The following is a 21,583-nucleotide window of genomic DNA, read 5'->3' on the forward strand; positions in this document are numbered from 1 at the left end:
CTTCAACTACATATCACATTCACCCCATTCACACACTGATGGCAGGCTCCATCGGTTCAAAGAAAGTAAATCAATCACACACACACCGAAGGTACAGGCCTCGGGAGCAATTTGGGGTTGTGTGTTGCCCAAGGACACTTCGACAGTAGGCTGGGGGAAGCCAGGATCGAGCCACCGACCTTCCAATTGGTGGACACCCTGCTCTACCACTAAGCCACAGTCGCCCGTTGCCCGTTTATGTTATTCTGTTGCCATGCTCCTCTACTTATCATTTGTCATATTAGAGCTCCATCGTCCAGTTCCTGATGGAGGCCTTGTGAGAATGTTTATTTGCTGACTGACAACTGCATGAACTGTTGATGTCGGGCTTCTTAAAGACTTATGCAAAAACTGTCACTTGTTATTTGTCCTTAAGGGAAATGTCTGCTTTAACAGCAGCCAGATTAATCAAAGCACACCAATGTTACTTTCTTATACATACTATTATATAAAATTCAGCAAACTTGAAGGGCTTGCTGTGTAGAGTATGTTCATGATGTAATCAGTGTGACAGTTGTAAATATATAAAATGCTTCTGTTGAGTTGTTTTAGTGTGGTTTTGTATGTTCTCTTGTATCTGAGGAAGCTACAATAAAATTGAACCTGTCTCTATCACATCATGTTACTCAACACAGCCACACGTCTACCTGTATTATAGTTAAAATGCAGACACTGAGCCAGACTCATTAAAAGAAGATGAGGCGTGCAACCATTACCCCGGTTACCTGGTGTTTTGGATGGAGACACCGGGTGAAGACTGGCAGGAACGGGCAGTCCCGAGGGAGTTATTAGCGGAGAGAGAAGTTTTAATTGATCTACAATTTTTTTTGGAGCTGTGTGAACTGTTTTCAATGCGTCAAGCCACAATACGCACGGCCGACCCGCTGATTAAATTTTATACAACCAGCAGACAGTTGCAAAATAACAGAAACCACAAACCTCGGTGCTTATGTGCACATCAAACTTGTCTTGTAACTAATTACTCTACACAGTTTCTACTGTAAATTAAGAGGAGAAGAGATCATCACTCCAACTAGCGACTGCAGATGGAACAGATACCTGCTGCCTTCAGATGGTTGCAAAGACAGTCACCTGTGTAAAGGTTAAGGCGTTCAGTGTAGGCTACTAACTGTCTTAGATGATAGAGCTGGTAAGAATCACTCATTCATCTGTATTGCGCCTCGCTGGCATTATTGTCGTAATCGGAATAGTTTTTCTGTGTGATCATGTGTCAGATGGTTGAAAAACGTAGAATAAACGTGGAAAGACGAACAAAACATGAATAAAGGTGTTTGTGTGATTTAAGAGAAGTTTATATGGGCGTGTTTTCACCAAATAAATTGAGCTAAATATTATGGAGCAAAAGTGCGCTGAGCTGTCGACCTGCTCTGATGCAACATTATTAATGTTTTTAATTACACCTGATCCCCACCATGACAGAGGTCTGTGAAAGAATGATCAAATTCTGAACGGGGGAGGAAATTACCAGAAGGCAGAATGCAAGCTGTGATTAAACCAATCATTGGTCACACCAAGTATTGAGGAATTTTGACTTTGCATTGAAGAAAAACATGTAATATTGTTTGAGAAACATTACTGGACTTTTTCATGTCAACTTAAAGATTTTTTATTATGTTCAGTATATTCAATTATCTGTTAAACTAACCTAACATATAAAATGCATCTTTTGAGTTTTTCTTTATTGTTGTTTTGTGTGGTATTGTGAATATATTTTGGCCTCGCTAATGGTGGGTCCATATGGTGATGATGATGTAATGTTAAAGGAATAATTTGGACATTTAGGGAAATATGTTTATTCACTTTCTTGCCAAGAGTTAGATAAGAAGAGTGATACCACTCTCATATTTGTATGCTAAATATGTAACTGGAGCCAGTAGCCGGCCAGCTTAGCTTAGCACAAAGTCTGGAAACAGGGGGAAATAGCTAGCCTGGCTCTGTCCAAAGGTAACGAAATACCAGCACCTCTAAAACTCACTTATTAACATGTTATACTGAACCTCTTTTGTTTACTCGTACAAAAACCGAAGTTGGGGGTTATGTGTCAGACAATTTCTTGGCTCTAGGCAGGTTACAGGCAACCAGCGGAAACTCCAGGAAGTTAGCCTACTGGTCCTAACCAAGAAATGTCAAAGTTCAAAGTCAACTTTATTGTCAATTCTGCCATATGTACAAGATATATAGAGGATTGAATGCTGTTTCTCTCAGACACCAGTGTTGGCATGTGCAAAACAAAACAACAAGGGTTAACAAAGTTAAGCTGGGGGGGGGGGGCACACAATAACAAGGCACAGATCAAGAACAAAAACTAAAATGATAACAATTAAATTGCAAATTGTGATGCAAAGATGTGCAAGTAATATGCAATCCACAGGATGACTAATTAGCAGCAGTTGTTTTTTAGTTTTGTTTTTTTGTTTAGTGTTCTGTACGAAGTGGCTAGTGCTGAGTGTAGGCGTGTGTGCACTATTTTCGATTTTACACACTTCTCATTATGGACTGCCAATCTGTTGCCCATTAAGAAGCAGGTGTAAAAATTAAGATCATCTTCCCATTCAAGCATGACAGTACAGTAAACCATATATACTGTATATTAGAGACCTCTTCAAGATGCATCTTCCTGTTGAGTTCAAAAGATGAGACACAATAGAAGAGAGTCCAAATCTCGCAACTTTGAACATTTGAACATTGATTTATTTTAGTTCATTTGTTTGTAAGGGACCATTTACAATGAATTTAATATACATAAATGTTGCCATTAATGTATTGTACGAGAGTTAGTTTGGAGCTAATTTACAGTCTACAAAAGTTACAGTAGCTTTGAGCTCATGTAGATCTGAAATTGCTAATTAACATCTGAAAGATGAGAAAGTAATAATCATATTATAAACTACAATTTTTTCCTTAATTGTCTCAACCTGCATTCCTTCCTGATATTGTTTTAACCATCTGTCTGTATATTCACCCTTCTGCCATTATCTTCATCTTATATCTGCTAACATCTATAAAATTACCATTTTGAGGTCATTTCATTTAATTAAATTTTTTCTATTTCATTTTCATTCCAATTCCTTCACCTACAATTCAGATGACACTTTGCCTAACTGACAGCCACTCCCTCTGACTGACATTTTAGGCCCTTTTCTTACAGAAACACTCAAGCTGCACTGACGATGCAAGGTACATCATAATAAGTGGAGAGAGAAAACTGAACTGCAACTGACTGGCAATAAAAAGTAGGTGGGAATACAGACTGGTTTTTCTAGGGTTTTCGTTGGTTCCTTGTGGTGGTGATCCTTGTGTGTCCCCAAAAACCGAATTATTTTCAAGTTTTATCACACAACCAATGCTGCTGTTTTTTTCTGAAATGTAATGACAGAAAAAGGGTTGACTTAGCACCTGAAGAGGTAATTTAAACAAATGTCATCCTGATTAGCCAGCATAAATCTCCCAAATAACCCATGCGCGTCCCAGGCAGCACTTGCTTTAAACTGACATTATTGTCCTTTTTGAATACATTTACATGCCACTGTGATATAACACCTCAATAATTCAAGCACACCTCGTTCTTGCTCAGCTACCTCCATATACTATGCCACAAGAAGAATCCAGGTGTACAGAAACACAGGAACATGCCACCCTCAAACTTTCAAAGCTTGGAAAGAGCTTTAAGGTCCTTTGCCTGTCTTTTGATGTTATTACAGTAGAAGAATTCAAAGGAGAACTACAGTACTTCCTCTTCTAGGTTACACTTCTATGAGATACTATACAGTACAGTAAGACTGTACTTCCCTTTGATTCCACTCACACCAGAAAGGCAGAGATCATTGTGAATGTACAGATAGGGGGCAAATTAAAGTTTGTTTTTATGTCTATCTGCTGTACTGACATGTTGGAAAAAGGACCAACCTCATTTGATGTAGAAAAATAGTGGGCATACTTAATTTCTGGGATTTAAGGGATTAGACAAGGATGCCCACTGTCTCCCCTCCTTTTCACTCTGGCCTTGGAACCATTGGCCAGTGGCTGCCAGTTGATCTGTAAAATTCCCTAGAATTCAAAGTATTGCTCATCACTGATTTATACCGGTAACAATGATCTTTTCAATTGAAAGTGAAAACATCACTCCTCTGACTTCCAGCATTTTGGCAGCATTTTTGAAACACAGTATCTAGTATAAAATGAGGTCAAGTCAGTAAAATATTACTAGTTTCACCTTTCACTTAGATAGGTGAATTTCAGGTGCATCCACATTAAAGTTTACAGTGTCTTTGTAGAATAACAAGCCAAACAACCCAAACAGGTTTGGTTCATTTCTGTAAGACATACTGCTCCCTTTTATCTTGTTTGATTATGAATTGAAACACCATTAACAGTTTTCTCGTTGTTATTATCGCTATATTTTTGTGTACATAAATGTTGACTGGTAAACCAAGGGAAACACTTTTCATTGTGTATTGCATTTTTTTTTTAAAGCAGAACAGTGTTAAAGTATTGTTTACACAGGCCTGTTGTGAAGCATTAACTGTGAAAACATCAGAAAAAGGTTACTATAATTTGTTATTTAAGTGCAAAAAGGGAACAAGGAAATCAACCGTTTTACAATGTCAGTAAATGCTTTGTTAGTGTTTATCTCTTCACTGGTGAGAAATGCTTTTATAAAAGAATGAGGAAGTCCCTGAGCAATCACAAAAAAGGGAACACAAAGTCTCGTCAAACAGGCACTCAGTCGGACTCCACCTTAAGTTCTTGACAAAGCAGCACCTGTCGGTAAGATTTGTTTAGAGTTTTCTCAACGATTTGCGTATCGTATCGATGGATCCTGTATTGCTCCTGAATCAGCCTGTCAGTCCACACATTGTGGGCAATCTATCTGGGATGTCGACTCAAAGCTCCTCTGACAACAACCTGAAGTTTATCTGTGAGTTTAAGCCTGGGCCTGGTCTACCACAAGCGTCTGGGGATGAGGATTGCAAGTCAGTGTCAGTCATCCTCCCTGCACAGTGCAGCATCTACCAGCTGCGGCTACGAATCTGTATGCAGGTAGGCTAACCCCATTGGATGGTCTAATGCTCAATGGTGTGTTTAAAATTTGTTGTGTTTTTTGCTCTCAGTTTTTAATTTTTTTTTCTCAATATATACACATTCATAGCTGGCAACTGAGTACATTCTAAAGCGCTTTATAGATAAATACTTTGTTACTTTAACATATAATACTACTAATATATATATATATATACATATTGACATTTTGTTCAGGTGGAGCTAGTGGTTGTGGTCGGGGGTTAGGAATAGAGGAAAAGTCCTAGTAACACTAACATTTCTAGAGTGGCTCTAGGGATAACAGTTGTCAGTTGAACAGTTTTCCATGAAATTTAGTTCACACATTCATGTCCCCCTCAGGATGAACTGCAATAACTTTGATGATCCCCTGACTTTTTATTCAACCCATCATCAGGTCAAATGTTTGATTTGTCCAATACTTTGGTTCCATGACCAAATACCTGCAAAACTAATGACATGCACATCAGCCTCAGCTGTACTTTGTGTTTACTGCTAATTAGCAAATGTTAGTATGCCAGCATCGTCATTGTAAGCATGTTAGCATGCTGACAATAGTGTTTAGCTTAAAACTCTGCTGTGCTATATGCTATCAGAAGTTATGATACAACCTCACAGAGCAACTAGCGTGGCTTTTAGTCTTGCTTGAATAAATAATCAAGCTGCAACCACCAACATTTTTCCAATATTTACCTCTATGCCTTCAGGCACAGGAACAAAATTGCCATCCAGACCCACTTGCAATACTGGATCCGGAGAAATACACTCTGCTATATGACAAGGGGGAAGACTGGTTTGAGGCCTACGATGACTGTCAGGTTATCAGGACGTTAGACATTCCATGGTCATGTGACGACACTGGGCGTCTTTTAGCGCACATAGTGGTACAACCACTGGTGACAGTTGATTCAGAGGAGAAGAAGAAACAACAACAGTGTCTGGCTTACCTGATTGGACACAACCTGGAGAAAGAAGCGTCTGAGAGACTTGGGGAGCTCACATTCACCCGCAGGAAACTGGCATCTCCGAGAAGACAAGAGCTAAGGAATCGGGATAACAAGTTATATGCCACAGAGCCTTGGATAACATGTGCCCCTATTCCAAATGACCTACAGGACCAGCTAAACAGAAAGCTTCCTGTCACCATGCATTACATGAACAAGATCAGCTTCAGCATACTGGTTGATTTTGCTACAACGCCAAATGTTCTTCTCAAAGTTTTTAGAAGGGTGATGGCAGACCAGGGTCTTGATTATGACACTTCTGAGAGTCCGGTATTGAAAGTCTCTGGGAGGGAGGAGTTTTTATCTGGAGACTACTGCCTCAGCGATTTCCTCTGGGTTCGACAGTGCTTGAAAACCAATCAAGACCTCCACCTCTCCGTGGTCCCTGTGTCGCAGCTTGTCGATGAGACTGTCAAGTTTGTGGACTGGCCGCTTGTTGATGGTTCCAGTGGCCAGTTCAGCTCCCACGATGATCTCCGCCTTGAAGGAAAGGATTTGGATGACATCTTCATGATATCCTTGTTGGACTGCAACAGAACACTCCGAGTCAAACTGCTTGGCTTTGACATCCCAAAACTTCCAAACAAATGCCCCCAGTCTGTTTATGTAAAAGCTTCAATACTTTACGGAAACAAGGTTATTTCTTCAGTGTCCTCCCTTCCCAAGCCCTTCGCAGATGAAGTACTGTGGAACGAGTGGCTGGACTTTGATGTGCTCCTCAGGGATCTGCCACGTGGAGCCAAGCTGGGTTTCACAATTAACGCTAGTGGTGGGGACATCTCTCCAGTAACCAATGAATCAAAGCCGCCATCGTCTTCAGTCAAAATAGCACCAGACCTTCAGAAAGGGAAGGGGAAGGTGCTCTACTTTGTCAATCTTCTCCTCATAGATCACAGGTCAGATATCACTTACACCTTTGTGATGTATTTATCAGTGTCTTTTCAGTGTTAAAATGTCAAAAAGGATAATAAAACGGTAACATGAAACTTCTCGTAGCTGTTTAAAGAGCAACGTGTAGGTTGAATTTCTTCAAGTCTTTCATACTTTAGATTTCATGGAAATTATGCCTTGAAAAGTTAATATATGCTCTGATATATTTAACAAGACATTAGGAAAGGCATACAGAAGAAAAAGTAGGCGTTTTGAGCAATGCCCTGAAAAAACGTCACATAATAACATAACATTTCAAATTGTGGATAATTGTCATCATGGGACACTCAGGACTTGTTTGTCTCTGCAGGTCTGTCCTCAGCCAGGGCCCCTACACCCTGCACATGTGGTCCTACCCTGACCTGGAGGAAGAGGCCATCACCTACCAGGCAGACAAGCTGTCCTCTGCTACTAACCCAGACATAGCTGACTCCATGGCTATCAGCTTCCTTCTAGACCGCTACAGCTTCCCTGTGGTTCTCCCAAATAGCTTTAGCCCCTCTGAACGCTCCAACAGTCCCACCTCCAGCCTCACCCAGACCAAATCTACTGCTTCCTCTTATGCACTCTCCTCCTCACCCTCCTCATCCCTTTCCACCTTATCCAGCACAGATTCTTCCACTCTGCATGTGAAACCTCTCCAGGACCCAATGACTGACAAAGTAACTTTCAGATCCCCATCTCCAGTCATCAGCACCAACAGGGCTTGCCTCAAAAGGTTCCGGGAGGAGAGCATCCGCTACGCCTCAAGTCTACCCCATTACCTGCGCAATGTTGATTGGATGAACCGCACAGTTGTTGGGGATGTCCACTGGCTACTGGGAAACTGGGATCCTGGGGAGCTGGATGTAACAGTGGCCCTGGAGCTGTTAAGCATGGACTTTGCAGATGAGACGGTCAGGAGACTAGCAGTCCAGAGATTGGAGAGCCTGTCCAATGATGATGTACTGAAGTATTTGCTGCAGCTGGTGCAGGTAAGGGTTTGTATTTGCCTCAAAAGTTAGTATAGATTTATGTCCACACCTACGATACCTAAATTAAATAAATATGACCACAGATAGTTAGCTAATTAACGCTAATGTTAGCTCTGTGAGTTGATTGAAAACACTTTCTCCAGCTAACTTTTGAATGTTTCCAGCTGACTCATATTAAAAAAATTACTCATATGTAAAACCACTCTTAAATATGCACTTGATGGCTACATAGCTACATGATATTGTGCCAAAAGACTGAGACTAACGCTACATGTCTCAGGCAAAAAGTCAGCATCCTCACCAGTTGATGAGCCATGTAGAAGACGTGAAAATAAAGAAACAGCATTATTGTTGTATAGCAGTGTAGAGCTAGTTAGTCCTAGTATTATAAGTATGTTAAGGAAAAATGTAAGGTCAGGCTGATTTGATGATTTCCATTTAAGAGAACACACTTTTCATGATGAAGATTACCTGATGTATCTCAGGTAAGACATTAAAAGCAAATACTGTTATTATGAAGAGGCACTTAAGAATTGTTTTTACAGTGTCTATGGAGATGTAGGCTATTGTGAGGTTGAGACTGTAGATTAGTGACATTACTTACAGTTTTTCTCTATCCTGTTTGTTCATATAGACCCTCAAAGTGGAACCTTACCATGACAGTTTCCTCGCTCTGTACCTCATCCAAAGAGCTCTGCGGGTGAGTCATACAGCATCCTAATATTCAGTGTACACAACACATATTCTTTAGGATTAGTATATAATGATGTTGTTACATCCTTTGGCCATTTTTGTTGCCATTATCCCTCCTTTAAAGAATATTCTCAATAATTTGTTCACTGTGGGTCTATTATTTTTGGTGGAGGGCTTTATTAACTTATATAACAATAATAATTTAATGCACCATGTATTTGGAAAGTTGCTCATTTGAATACATTTCATAAATACTGACAGATTAAAATACATAAATTAATTACTTACTGTCATGACTGTTACAGGGAATTTATATGTTTCAGTAGTGACTTTCTGCACTCCTTCTTTGGATAACTTAAGTCACTTGCAATAAATCAACACTGGACACATTAGCTAGTATCTTTGTAGTTGCATCTTCATCCAGTCAAACCAGAAAGACATGTAAGGGTTGGGCATTTTTCTAATAATTGTTCTAATAACAATTTTATAGATATTTGCATGCACAACCTCCTTGTCTATTCTTACAAAAATACAGGACCCACTGAACCTGCACTTGCATTACAGCCATGCTTACATTATTACCATGGTCTCAGCAGACAGAGGAACAGGTGTGATTTTATGTCAAAAAATCATGTTAGAAAGGACTGCAGCTACAGTACATCTGTGGCTGTATCCTGCTCGCTGACTCACTCGCCTCACCTCGACTGTGTCCTTCTTCACTGCAGAGCAAGAGAATCGGCCACTTCTTCTTCTGGTATGTCCGCAGTGAGGTGGCAGGGTGTCCGTACTTCCGCCAGCGCATGGCTGTGATTCTGGAGGCCTACCTGCTGGGCTGTGGTCAAGCCATGCTTGACAGCTTCACCCAGCAGGTCCAGGCTGTGGAGGCCCTACAGGAGGTTGCTATAACGATTAAAAACCTCTACCCCGACAAGACTGACCTTCCTCCTACAGGTGGGACACATCTAAGAAAGACATTCTTATGGTTTAGTATACTTAAGTTATACTTTTACAGAATGATAAAATGAAGTCAAAATGAGTATTGTCATCAATTTATTTTCGGCTTGGTAAGCGTCTACATGCTAGTGTGCTTGCAATGACAATGCAAACATGCTAATGCTAAGCAGGTATAATAATTACTATGTTGACCATTTTAGTTTAGTGTCTTAGCATGCTGATATTTGCTAATTAGCACTAAAAACAAAGTACAGCTGAGGCTGATGGAAATGTATTCAGGAAAAAAACAAAGTATTGGACAAATTGAAATTCTGACCTGATGATGGCGCTAGAGGAAAATTCAGAGCATCAACAAAGTCATTTGGATTTATCCTGTGGGCAACATGGATATTTGTACCATATTACATGGCACTCCATCCAATAGTTGTCAAGACATTTTACTAAAAGCTAGAAATGTCAACCTGCTGGTGGCGTTAGAGGAAAAGTCAGAGAATCACCAGTCATGAGAATACATCATCTGGGGATCATGAATGTGTAAACAAAATTTTACAGCATATCCATCAATCAATCAATCAATCAATCTTTATTTGGTTTTGCAGACAGTTGACATCAGTCATAAAAACATCTCATAGGTGTTGAGATATTTCAGTCTGGAACAAAGTAGTGGACCAACCGAAAGACGGACATCGCCATCCCTCAGCCGCTAGTGTGGCTACTAAACCAGAACATGTTTAAATTGCAGGAAGCAGCTGATGGTAGACACCTGTGTTGTCTGCATCATCTTGTGTGACACAAAGACCAAAAGCACCCAGCAACATTTTAAAGTTTGGTGGAATGTAAAGGAGACTAGAAGATGGTTTCATACTTGCCTCCAAATCTGTGAGAGAGAAATCAGAGAAAAATTCTTCAGGACTGACAACCGAGATGGGCATAGAGTACGGGGGTGATTGAGGGGAGGATTTTAGTCTTGACATCTCTATTTTTATCTACAAAGAAATGGGGATTTAGGTTAATTAGAATGCAAAAGCACAAAAGCCAACCGCTATTGTCAACAAATCCCATGAAAAGACATAAATTTAAAAATGTGTGAGTCTGCCCCTCAGTACTTTCCAACTTCCCTTCCCTATCTGTGGCTCTCAGCCCTCAAGCCCTTTTAAATCTTTAAAAACAGGTCATTAATATATGATATATACATTTTTAAAAAAATGTAAAATAATTTCCTAAAACATCTGGGCACTGGAGCAAACTCTACTACAGGTGAAAATAGTGCATTTGTTGGGGACAATTCTCAGCCGTGAATTAATATGCTAGTGTATACTAGTGAGTATTTGGGACACCAATGTATGTGGGACTGACTCAAAATAAACTACAGTGTGTGTGTTCATGGCACTGAAGGAACATGTCACCCAGTGCAACAGTGTGGCTCACTGATGTGTTTTTAATAGTTTTTGAACAACGATTGAGCTCTATGTCATAAGATATATCAGGCCTTGGCTACACAGACAATACTTGGTTGTTAGTAGGATCAATTCACTGTTGGCTTAAGTGTTTTCATGTGATTTGTTCACAATAAGAAAAAGGTAGAACATCACCAAACTTATCTTTAAAGTGAAATTTGGACAGGTGGGCCATTACTGGTTCTGACAGAATAGACACTACACACACACCCCACACACACAGGAGAAAGGGGTGTAAAAATGTGAGTATTTGTTTGGTAATTTAATCTGATTGGGTTTCTAATGTTATGTTTCTATTCAAGCACTTGGTCTAAGTGTGCATGTAAATGCAGCAACTCCCCAGAACAAACTGCAACAGCTTCGGTGCAAAAATAGTTTGTTACTAAAAAACAAGTCAAAGCTTGAAGTCTAGACGCACACCCACTCTTCTCGCCATCAGTGATTGGCTGATTAGCACCAGGTATGGAGCTCCCCTTTAATATACACAAAGAAATCCAATCCACAATGAGTTATGCAAATGTTGGTGGTTGCTCATCAGCCAGTGATTAATAGAGCAATGGGTGTTTGTCTCCACTCAAGCTTTGACAAAGACATCATGCTGATAGGTATTAAGCCCTTTTTTGTAATAAAAGAGTACTTTTTCATGCTTTTTCATATTTAAAATATTTTTTGTTTTTTGACAGGTACCCCTATCCTGGAAGAAGCCATTTGGTGCATCACTAATCTAATTTGCTTAATTGTGTATGTTTTTTTTAGCTCCCATCAAGCTTCAAGAGCTTCTTAGAAACTGTAATCTGCCAAATGAATTCCTGCTGCCCTTTGACCCCCGCATCAAAGTTGGACAGATCCTGGTAAGTCATAAAAATGCTCTGTTTGTGTGTGTGCGAACTGTGAGTATGTTGGTTTTGTGTAGCATGTTTAGTCTTCTGTGTATGGTTCACCCTAATGCCCCAGGTAACTTCCTCTTTTGTACATTTTTGACCATATACAGTGTTACATATTGTATATAACTAACAAGTTTGACCTATAGGTGAAAAGTAAGAATTTTTGTTTTTCTGAAACCTGCATTAATTGATGAATTATTATTTTTTTACCACTTGGGGGCAGTGCAACACGGTGTAAACATAATATTGAAATATCATCACTTTACAAGGTTGACATGGCTAACATGTTGGCAAACAGTTGCCTATTGGTATGTCGAGCAGACACTGAGGCACATTCATTCATAGCATTCATTTGAAGTTTTTGAAGTCATTTGAAGTTTTTGCCCATCTAATGAATGTAAGACCAATACTCACTCTCCATTTAGCTCTGTTTTGCTCTCTATCAACTCCTGAAGTAAATACTTGGCTTTTTAGCTGCTAAGTGCTCCACTGTGTTCATCAGCTAGTAGCCGTCTGCTGTTTGGTGCTGATGGTGCAGGTAGTGTCAATGGCAGAAGTACATTTTTTTTACATGATGTGCAGATAAATGACAACAGAAAATAGCTAATAATTTATATGAACAGAACACAAAGAAACCATGAGGCCCAGTTGGATAAAAACAAATACGCAAAAACAATAATGTTAGCAATAACACAACATAGATAAAGTACATTAAGTATATAACATCAAACCCGTATATACAACCAAACTGTATGTGTACATGTAACTGTGTGTGTGATAGGCTATGTCAAGATAATTATTTGTCACATTCAGTGATGTTGTGTTCAGTATGCGTCCCTCTGTTTGGGACATGCAGTCACATATTGTGCAGCTAAGTTAGCGGCACATCCCTCTCCTAATAGAACCTGTTGCTTTTTAATGTCATCTAGTTGTGTGAAGTTTTTCTTAAAGAATTCCACTCTGATATTATATTTGTCACATTGATGATCTTATAATGCTGTTTTACATTCTAATATATTTTGGTTATTCTAAAATAGTCTCACCCATCCTCCCTTATTTTATTTTGTCTATATAAGATTCACATTCCTAATGCTCTACCTTGTTTAGATCTATCAGAAGAGCATAGAATAATAGCTTTACTGTGCTTAATTATTAAAAATTTCTTTACTTTTATAAGCTAACTATTTTTGATTTTTTTCTTTAAGGATGTTCTGCCATTATTAAGTTAAATTAACATTTGTTGATATTAACAGTAGGGGTGTAACAGTACACAAAATTCACGGTTCGGTATGTACCTTGGTTTTAGGGCCATGGTTCGGTACGTTTTCGGCACAGCAGGGAAAACAAAAAAGGAATTTGCATACCGAACCGAACGTCCTGTACCGAACGGTTCGGGACGATTACACGTACCCCTAATTAATAGGGATGATTGCCCTATTTGAGAGTTTTATACAGGTTTTTTCAGCTGAAATTTCTAAAAATGACGACTGCAATTCATATGTGTTATTGACTTGGTACTAGTATAGATAATGGTAATTGTAATCTGTCGCTAGCAACAGATCTGAGGTTCTCCTTTTCAGTTTTTTTTCTCTTCCATTTTACCAATGGCTTTACAAGCATACAACACAATGGGGATCTGGTTTATCAAGTCTACAGTATATTTGGTTGCCTTAGATGTCAGTAAGCGGCAATAGCAAGTTGAGTCTGTCTACCTGGAACGTTAAAGGACTTGGGAATCCTATAAAGAGAAGGAAGGTTCTTAACGTTTTGAAATCTAAACATTATGATATTGTCTTTTTGCAAGAGACTCATTTAACTGCACAGGAGTCCAAGAAGCTTTGCAAGCACTCTGTGGGACACGTATGTTATAGCACTGGGTCTAGTAAGAGTAGGGGTGTAGCAACTTTAATAAGTAAATCCTTACAATTCAAATGCATAAGGGAAGTTTCTGATGATGAAGGTCGAATGCTCATTATTCGAGCCGATACTCAGGGACAAAACCTATTGCTGGTGAACATTTACACACCCAGTGGGGATAACCCCACCTTTTTTATTGATTTAAAGCGGACTCCAGGGCTCACCTATTTCTGATCTCAAAATCTCTACTTTCCTCCACGTTATCATGCTCCACTGGGAATATTATCATTTCAGACCATGCAAATGTATCATTGGATATCCTACCATATTATGATAATTCTCGAACACCGTTCAGGTTTTTCAAAGATAAACTTGGGGCAGAAATAAAATTTTACATTAAAAGGAATGTCCCAACAGCGCCCTCTGCAGTGGGATGCTATGAAGGCTTACCTTAGGGTTTTATGATTCAACACTCTGCTCACAAGAAAAAACAGAATAAAGCTGATCTTTTACGATTGGAGAAGGAGATAGAAGTTACAGAACTCAAATTAAAACAAAATATGTCCACTGAAGGACTGAGAACTAACACCAACTTAAATTTGAATACAACTCTTTACTAACAAAAAACAGTCTACTTCAGTAATTGCTGCTGTATGGGCTCATGATGGCAAACTAGTGATTAAACCTAGAGATATCAATGAGACATTCAAAGATTTCTATAAGCACCTGTACACATCAGACTGTACAGCTACTGATGGAGAGATAGATTCTTTTCTAAAGAACTTACACCTGCCTAAACTCAACACAACTCTAAAAGAAGCTCTCGACTCTCCAATAATGCAGGAAGAGATACTGGAGGCAGTAAGAGCATTACCAACAGGCAAAACTCCTGGCCAAGATGGCTTTACGGCTGAGTTTTTAAAATGTTATATAGAAGACCTTTTACCGTTACTGGAAGAAATGATTTCAGAAACCCTTATTATTACTCTCATACTCAAACCTGGAAAAGACCCCGCTGAATGTAAAAGCTTCCGTCGCATCAGCCTGATCCCAACCGACTCTAAGATTTTGGCCAACAGAATAGACAAAGTTATTAACTGCCTTGTACATCATGGCCACATAGGCTTTATTCAAAAGAGGAACTCGTCAGATAATGTTAGAAGGATGCTGATGATCTGGGCAGTGCGCAGTTCAAGCTCCCCAGTCGCTGCCATCTCACGCGGAACAGAGAAGGCATTCGATCGAGCTGAATGGAAGTACTTGTTTGTGTGCTAAAAGCCTTTGGGTTTGGGCAGGTGTTCATGAAATGGATAGAAATCTTATACAAACAACCTGAGGCAGCAGTACAGAGAAATGGGGTGATCTCTTCTTATTTTAGACAAGGCAGAAGGACACATCAAGGATCGGGTCTCTCTCCAGCTCGCTTTTGCTTAGCGCTTGATCCACTAGTGGAAGCAATACATAGGAACTTTTCCAAGATCGGTGACTAAATGCATACATTTACTTTATAGGCCGGCAATGCACTCTGCTTTGCATCTAACCCTGTAACATCTATTCCAGCTCTTCTTGACATTATTAACAATTTTTCAAAGCTCTCTGGCTACAACGTTAACTGGAACAAGTCAGAAGTACTACCTTTTTGCCCTAAAATGTATTTCAAGCTGGATCCTTTCAATGGCCTTCAGAGGGTATTATGTATTTAGGCATCCTCTTCCTCCCTAAAATAGATGAAACTGTGGAAAAGAACTGTTGAGGAAAATATCATGTGATGTAGATAGATGGGCATCCTTGTTTCTATCTTTGTGGGGAAAAGTAAATGTTCTAAAAAAAAGAGTTGTATTCCTAAACTTAATTACCTCCTTCACTCTCTCCCCAAACATATTCTTGTGAAATATTTCAAGCAATTTGACCGCATATGCAAATCATTTCTTTGGAATGGGAAACGCATTTAGAGTTAATCCAGGAGTTTAGTCTCCCTCGATCCAGTATGTGTCAGTACTTAAACTGGGGCACTTGCTGTCTACTGTGCTGGGCTCTCCAAGGCTGCTGGAAATGTCAGAATTCAGAGGGTAGATTAAATCATGCTCTCTGGCAATGCCCTAAGATTCAAGACTTTTGGGAACAAGTCCACAGTTGTATAAAGGAGATCACTAGCAACAACTCTGAATTCTCTTCCAAGTTACATGTGCTGCGAGACCATTAGCTGTGAAAGATGGGTGGGTAGACAGACTTTATTGAGGTGACGGAAATAGACAGAAGCTCCCTCTTTTCAGGAGTGGTTCACAGAACTTGGAAAGGTGACCTCATGTGAACAACTTTTCCCCATTTAAGATTATATCTTAAATGGGGAAAATGCCAGCTCTATATCTGTAAAGATAAATAATGCTGTATTCAGTATCTTTATGTTTACCTTCAATATCTTATGCTACCCTAAGTGCCTTTGGTGCATTTTTTAATGTATAATGTTTTTTTCATTATTTATTTATCATTATTTATTATCTGTCATCGCATTTTGATTTAAATGTTGCTAAACTCTGATTGGTTCATGGAAATATGGGACATCACCTTTTCCCAGTGGAGCCCTGCCCACTTCAAACCAGTGAGAAGAGCACATAGAAAAACACACATACAGAAATCCCTCACGTGACATTACAAAAACGGAAAATGTTGCGTACACGTAAGACCTCATCACTGATGATAAGACGTTGATTGAGAAAAAATATTTTTAGGGCCTTTTAAAATTCAGCTACACAAACAAATCAGTTCTCTTCGTGTCCTTCTCATCCAGCTGGACAAATGCAAGGTGATGGCCTCTAAGAAGAAGCCACTGTGGCTGGAGTTCTCTCCCATGCCGTCGCCCACCTCTGCTACACCTGTCGGAATAATCTTCAAACAGGGGGACGACCTCAGGCAGGACATGCTGATCATTCAGGTCAAGGAGATTGGGGTTTTTTTTTTGCCCTTATTACTTATTACTCATCTTAATTACAAAAATGACAAAAGAATGTTGGCGCTTTATGTTGGTGAATGTATCTTACCTTTGGATAAACTGACGCCTGACTCTGTGTATCTTCCTGTTTAGACACTGGTGGTGATGGACTCTATCTGGCAAGAGAAATCTCTGGATCTTAACCTTGTGCCATATGGCTGCATCTCCACAGGACACAACATAGGTATCAGTGCGTCAACACAACTAACTAAACTCTACTTAAAATAACTTACTCCAATGTTGTCTCCATTTTTCCTATTATTAGTACCATGTTACATAGTTTTTTTTCAGGCGAACTCCTTCTAGGAAATTAAAGACCTGTAAATAATGCATTAGCATTTTATTTACCAACATGAAGGTTTACAGTACATGCTGTTTCAAAGCTCTCTTCTGAAATATTGACTCACTGTATTTATTATGTTGGCCTACAAGTAAAATTTAAGTATAGTGAGTCTAAAAATACTGGATTCATGTTTTTAACTGTAGAACGTAAAAAAAAAAACTAATTCCCAGAAAAATTAGGACATGACCTCAGTGTCCTCTATGGTGGCTATGGCCCTGGTTTAAACCCTTTTTTTTTTCTTCTTTGGGACTATTTCATAACCAGGTTTAGTGGCCCATAAATATTTTGTCGATTGATTTATTGTTTTATTTAGTACATTCCTGTTTCATAATGCAGCTCAACTCATTTGCCCAGTTGTCTGCTTTGGTTTCATCAGAAATTCTGCAATCCTAACTAACTAAAGTACTCAATAGACAGACTATTTTGTCTGAGTGTTTAGCTTGGACCTCACAGAACTTAAAGAGGGATTCAGTGAAGGTAGGCGAGCTATTGAAATGAATTCTATTGCTGCTGTATTTATTGCAGTACTGTCTATAGCTATTACTGTATAACATTACACAATTATATGAATATATTTTCATTATATGGCATTGTACAGGGGTTTATATTTCATGTTAATTTAAGAAATTCAGTTTCTTAAAATTGACTACCTAATTCTTGTGAAGTGTGACATGTGTCGACTGGGTGGTGGGTTTTGATGGGCTGCTCTGAGTCAAAAGTCCCGGGCAGATTTTTGTGCCCTTTTTAATGTGTGGCAGAGGATGTTGGAACATAATTAAGAGATAAAGAGGAGCTACATGGGGCAAGTATGCTTAATGTTCAGTCACTGTAAAACACTCGAATGAATGAATGAATAATTGGGTACTGCACAAATAATGAGTTATTTCAACATGAATCATTTCTAGCACCCAGGATACAACCACGATGTACTATGTAAAGTGAATTACATTAATGAATACACCTCATAGTGAAGTTTCTCCTCAACAGGTATGATTGAGATTGTGAGGAATGCAGCGACCATCGCTGCAGTCCAGAGGAACCATGGAGGAACGACTGGAGCCTTCAGAAACGATGCTCTGTTCGAGTGGCTCAAGTCCAAATGTCCACTCCAGGAAATTGTAAGTTATATGGAGAAGATTCAAAGCCAGGTTTTATACAAACTCTGGACTCAAATTAAATTGTAATATGAGATTACAAATTAAAAAGCATGCTCCATTCAGGCCTTCTTATTGAAGAGGTGCTGTCTAAAGTACGCACTGGGTCAGTCATGTCTATTTTTGACTGTGCTCATTCAGAAATATCCTGTCTAACATAATTTCACTTTTACCTACCATTGAAAATGACAGCTTGTCTGAAAAAAAGAGTGTAGACCAGTTGTCATTTATTCCTTTATTTCAAAGTCATTAATTATATAAAATATTATACATGTACATAATTGTAGTGTAGGTACTGTATCAGCTGCATTAGAGCAGTCCATGCTCTGCCATGCTACCACCTTTGTTATCGAACTGTTGTGATCTCATTTGACTACAGCACTACAAGACTGTGGAGAGATTTGTGAAGTCCTGTGCTGGTTACTGTGTGGCTACCTATGTATTGGGTATAGGAGATCGACACAATGACAACATCATGATCACAGACCAAGGTATGAAGGAAAGAATGAAATGAACACTGAATTATGAAACCAGAGGAGCTGATTAACAGAACTTTAAAGCTTTTGTATTTCCTGGGCTTCTCAGGGAACCTGTTTCACATCGACTTCGGTCACATTCTGGGGAACAGGAAGCACTTCCTTGGCATGAGCAGGGAGCGTGTACCATTCGTCCTCACACCTGACTTCCTGTATGTCATGGGCAGGGTCAAAGGGCGCAACAGCCTCTACCTTCAGCGGTTCAGGGTGAGAAGAATTGATTATGTGTGTGTGGGTGTGATTGTGTTTTGTTTGTGTGTAAATGCTAATTATACTGATACTTTAATTTAAAGGATAAGGAGTTGTTTTATGTTTCTTATTGTCAACAAATCCTATGAGAAGACTAAAACCAACAATGCGTCTGTCACTACTTTCCAACCTTTTTACCCTGTCAGTGGCTCCCAGCCTTAAGCCCATTGGTTCCTTCAAATGTATAGATTCTTTTTTTTTTTTTAAAGGCTCTGTAATTTTAGAGCCGCCCCTGCAGGTGTACTCTGTAGTGATGTACAGGTGTACTCCAGGACCCCATGACATCACTGTTGGGTGTGGTCACAGGTGCAACAGAGCACATTTCTGACCACACCTAACCACACCTATCAGTGATGCTGGGTGCAGTCAGAGGTGAAACAGGCTTGAAACTTTCAACCAGAGAGGGCAGCAAAACACTGCGTTTTTTAGCCTGGTGTTATGTTACTCTACTTGTTTTGAAATGTCAGTGAATACATAAAGTCCTATGCTTAGATGATAAAGTCTTGTTTTCCTTTGGTGTCAGCTGATGAAGTGTCTCTCTATTTTGATTATTATTAATATTATGAGATTATTAGATTTATTTTGCATTTATTAAAGAAATGAGCACATAATTTCTTTGACATAACTTTTTTTGAGGGGCCACATCTTCTTTCCATAACTTATGTGGGATGGATGATGGTCTTTATCCACTGTGTAGGTGTATATGGGTATATGTACTGTAGATATTTGTAAGATATTATTTCTTATATTCTATTATATTTTGTCCTTATTTCCTATTGTTTTGTCCTTTCCTTCTCTTGTCTTTCCCAACTGCCCATATCAGGACACTTGCACTCAAGCATACCTCTCCCTGCGTGCGCACTCTCGTCTGCTGGTCACTCTTTTCTCCCTCATGCTACTGACGGGTATCCCAGAGCTGAGTGCTGCAGAGGACATGCGTTACCTGCGGGAGGCGCTTCAGGAGGAACAGGGTGAGGCAGAGGCCAAGGAGCATTTCCTCCAGCAAATCTCTGAGTGTGAGCGGCTGGGCTGGACCGTGCAGGCCAACTGGTGGATCCACATGGTGGCAGGCATCAAGTAGACTGTTGGTGATTTGAAATTTGAAATCATGCTGCTTCAGGGCTGAAGGTGGGGAAATGTTCACATGTCTATATGTGACATTGTTTATTTTTATGTATTATTATCATTATTATTCTTCATGTATTGTCTAGTGTCCCTCTCCTCACTCGAGAGCCACGGGCTGTTATAGGCATTTAGTGGCAAAGAAGCTCCACCACCTTTCTAAACAATAGGGGCAAAAACACTGCAAGCAAAATGGGACAGCCAGAGGCATAAAATGGGTGGAGGGCAAAGTTCAAATAAATGAACTGTGACCTGGCGGGATGGAAAATTGTGGCACGGTAACCAATAACATTTGACAATTCAATTCAAAGGGCTTTATTGGCATGAAAGTTTCAAGAACAATGTTGCCAAAGCATCAAAATATAATTTGTCCAGATATTTGGACAGCACACTAACAGTAATATGAAAATTAACATAACATTAAGACTGATATACTGTATATTAATTTTCAATCGATTGATAGAAAGGGGTACAGTAGCCACATTGAATGAATATACAGTATATGACATTTCTGTGTGTAAGCTAAACATAGGTGTAAGCAGCAGTAAACTGCATTCAGATTGACTGAACAGCACACATCTGCCCACAGTCGGCTGAACGGGGGAGATAAGTTTTGCCCCAGCTGGAAGGTGTACAAGATCAGGTGGAGGCAGTTATGAGTGGCTATTAGTTCCCAGACATGAGATTCATCAAGGGCTGCTGTAACAAGGCTGCAGTGGTTGCCATGGCAAATGTCACACATCATGAAACTACTTAACATCATGACTTGAGCACTGAATGTTTTTTCATATGTTAGAATGTATAACCTAAGTTTTTGACATAAAACACGTTCACCCAAAATTTGTAATGTATGAAGTGGTTTGCAAGGTCAAAGGGGAACTCTACACGTCAAGTCATTTTACTCGTCATGCCTTTTATCAAATCAAATAATGATTCATTTCATGCACTGTAACTTTTACTCTCCTGATTTATCTTGTTTGTATTTTCTAGTTAATGCTTTAATTGTATTTAAATGTCTTTATATTGCCCTATGTTGCTTTTATGTTTTATGCAAAGCACTTTGAGTTGCCTTGTTATTGAAATGTGCTATACAAATAAACTTGCCTTGCCTTGCCTTGCCTTTTAAAACAGCTGTATAATGTCCTCTGTGGGTCTGGATGAGAAAGTAACCCTGATGATGTCACAATGATGTCATCAGGATTATCTGGTCTTTCAAATTATAATAAAGCCTGTTACAAATTGGAGGAGTGAAGTTTGAAAGATGTGGGCATTTACCATGCAAGGAGGGTCTAATGAAAAGATGGTATTGAGTTGCATTA

At 39.4% G+C, this 21,583-nt stretch overlaps 1 protein-coding gene across 1 annotated transcript; it reads left to right on the forward strand.

Moving 5' to 3' along the window:
- Positions 1-4,767: 4,767 nt before the first annotated feature.
- Positions 4,768-21,378, forward strand: si:rp71-17i16.5 (phosphatidylinositol 4,5-bisphosphate 3-kinase catalytic subunit gamma isoform). The gene is made up of 12 exons (XM_044211689.1): positions 4,768-5,100; positions 5,826-7,018; positions 7,363-8,026; positions 8,661-8,726; positions 9,445-9,670; positions 11,887-11,981; positions 16,660-16,803; positions 16,954-17,044; positions 18,191-18,321; positions 18,737-18,848; positions 18,943-19,100; positions 19,966-21,378. Exons 1-12 carry the CDS (start codon positions 4,873-4,875, stop codon positions 20,221-20,223), a joined length of 3,366 nt encoding a protein of 1,121 aa, XP_044067624.1. The 5' UTR covers positions 4,768-4,872; the 3' UTR covers positions 20,224-21,378.
- The last annotated feature ends 205 nt before the right edge of the window (positions 21,379-21,583 follow it).

This window comes from Siniperca chuatsi, linkage group LG10, assembly GCF_020085105.1.
Source record: "Siniperca chuatsi isolate FFG_IHB_CAS linkage group LG10, ASM2008510v1, whole genome shotgun sequence".
Lineage (NCBI taxonomy): Eukaryota > Metazoa > Chordata > Actinopteri > Centrarchiformes > Sinipercidae > Siniperca > Siniperca chuatsi.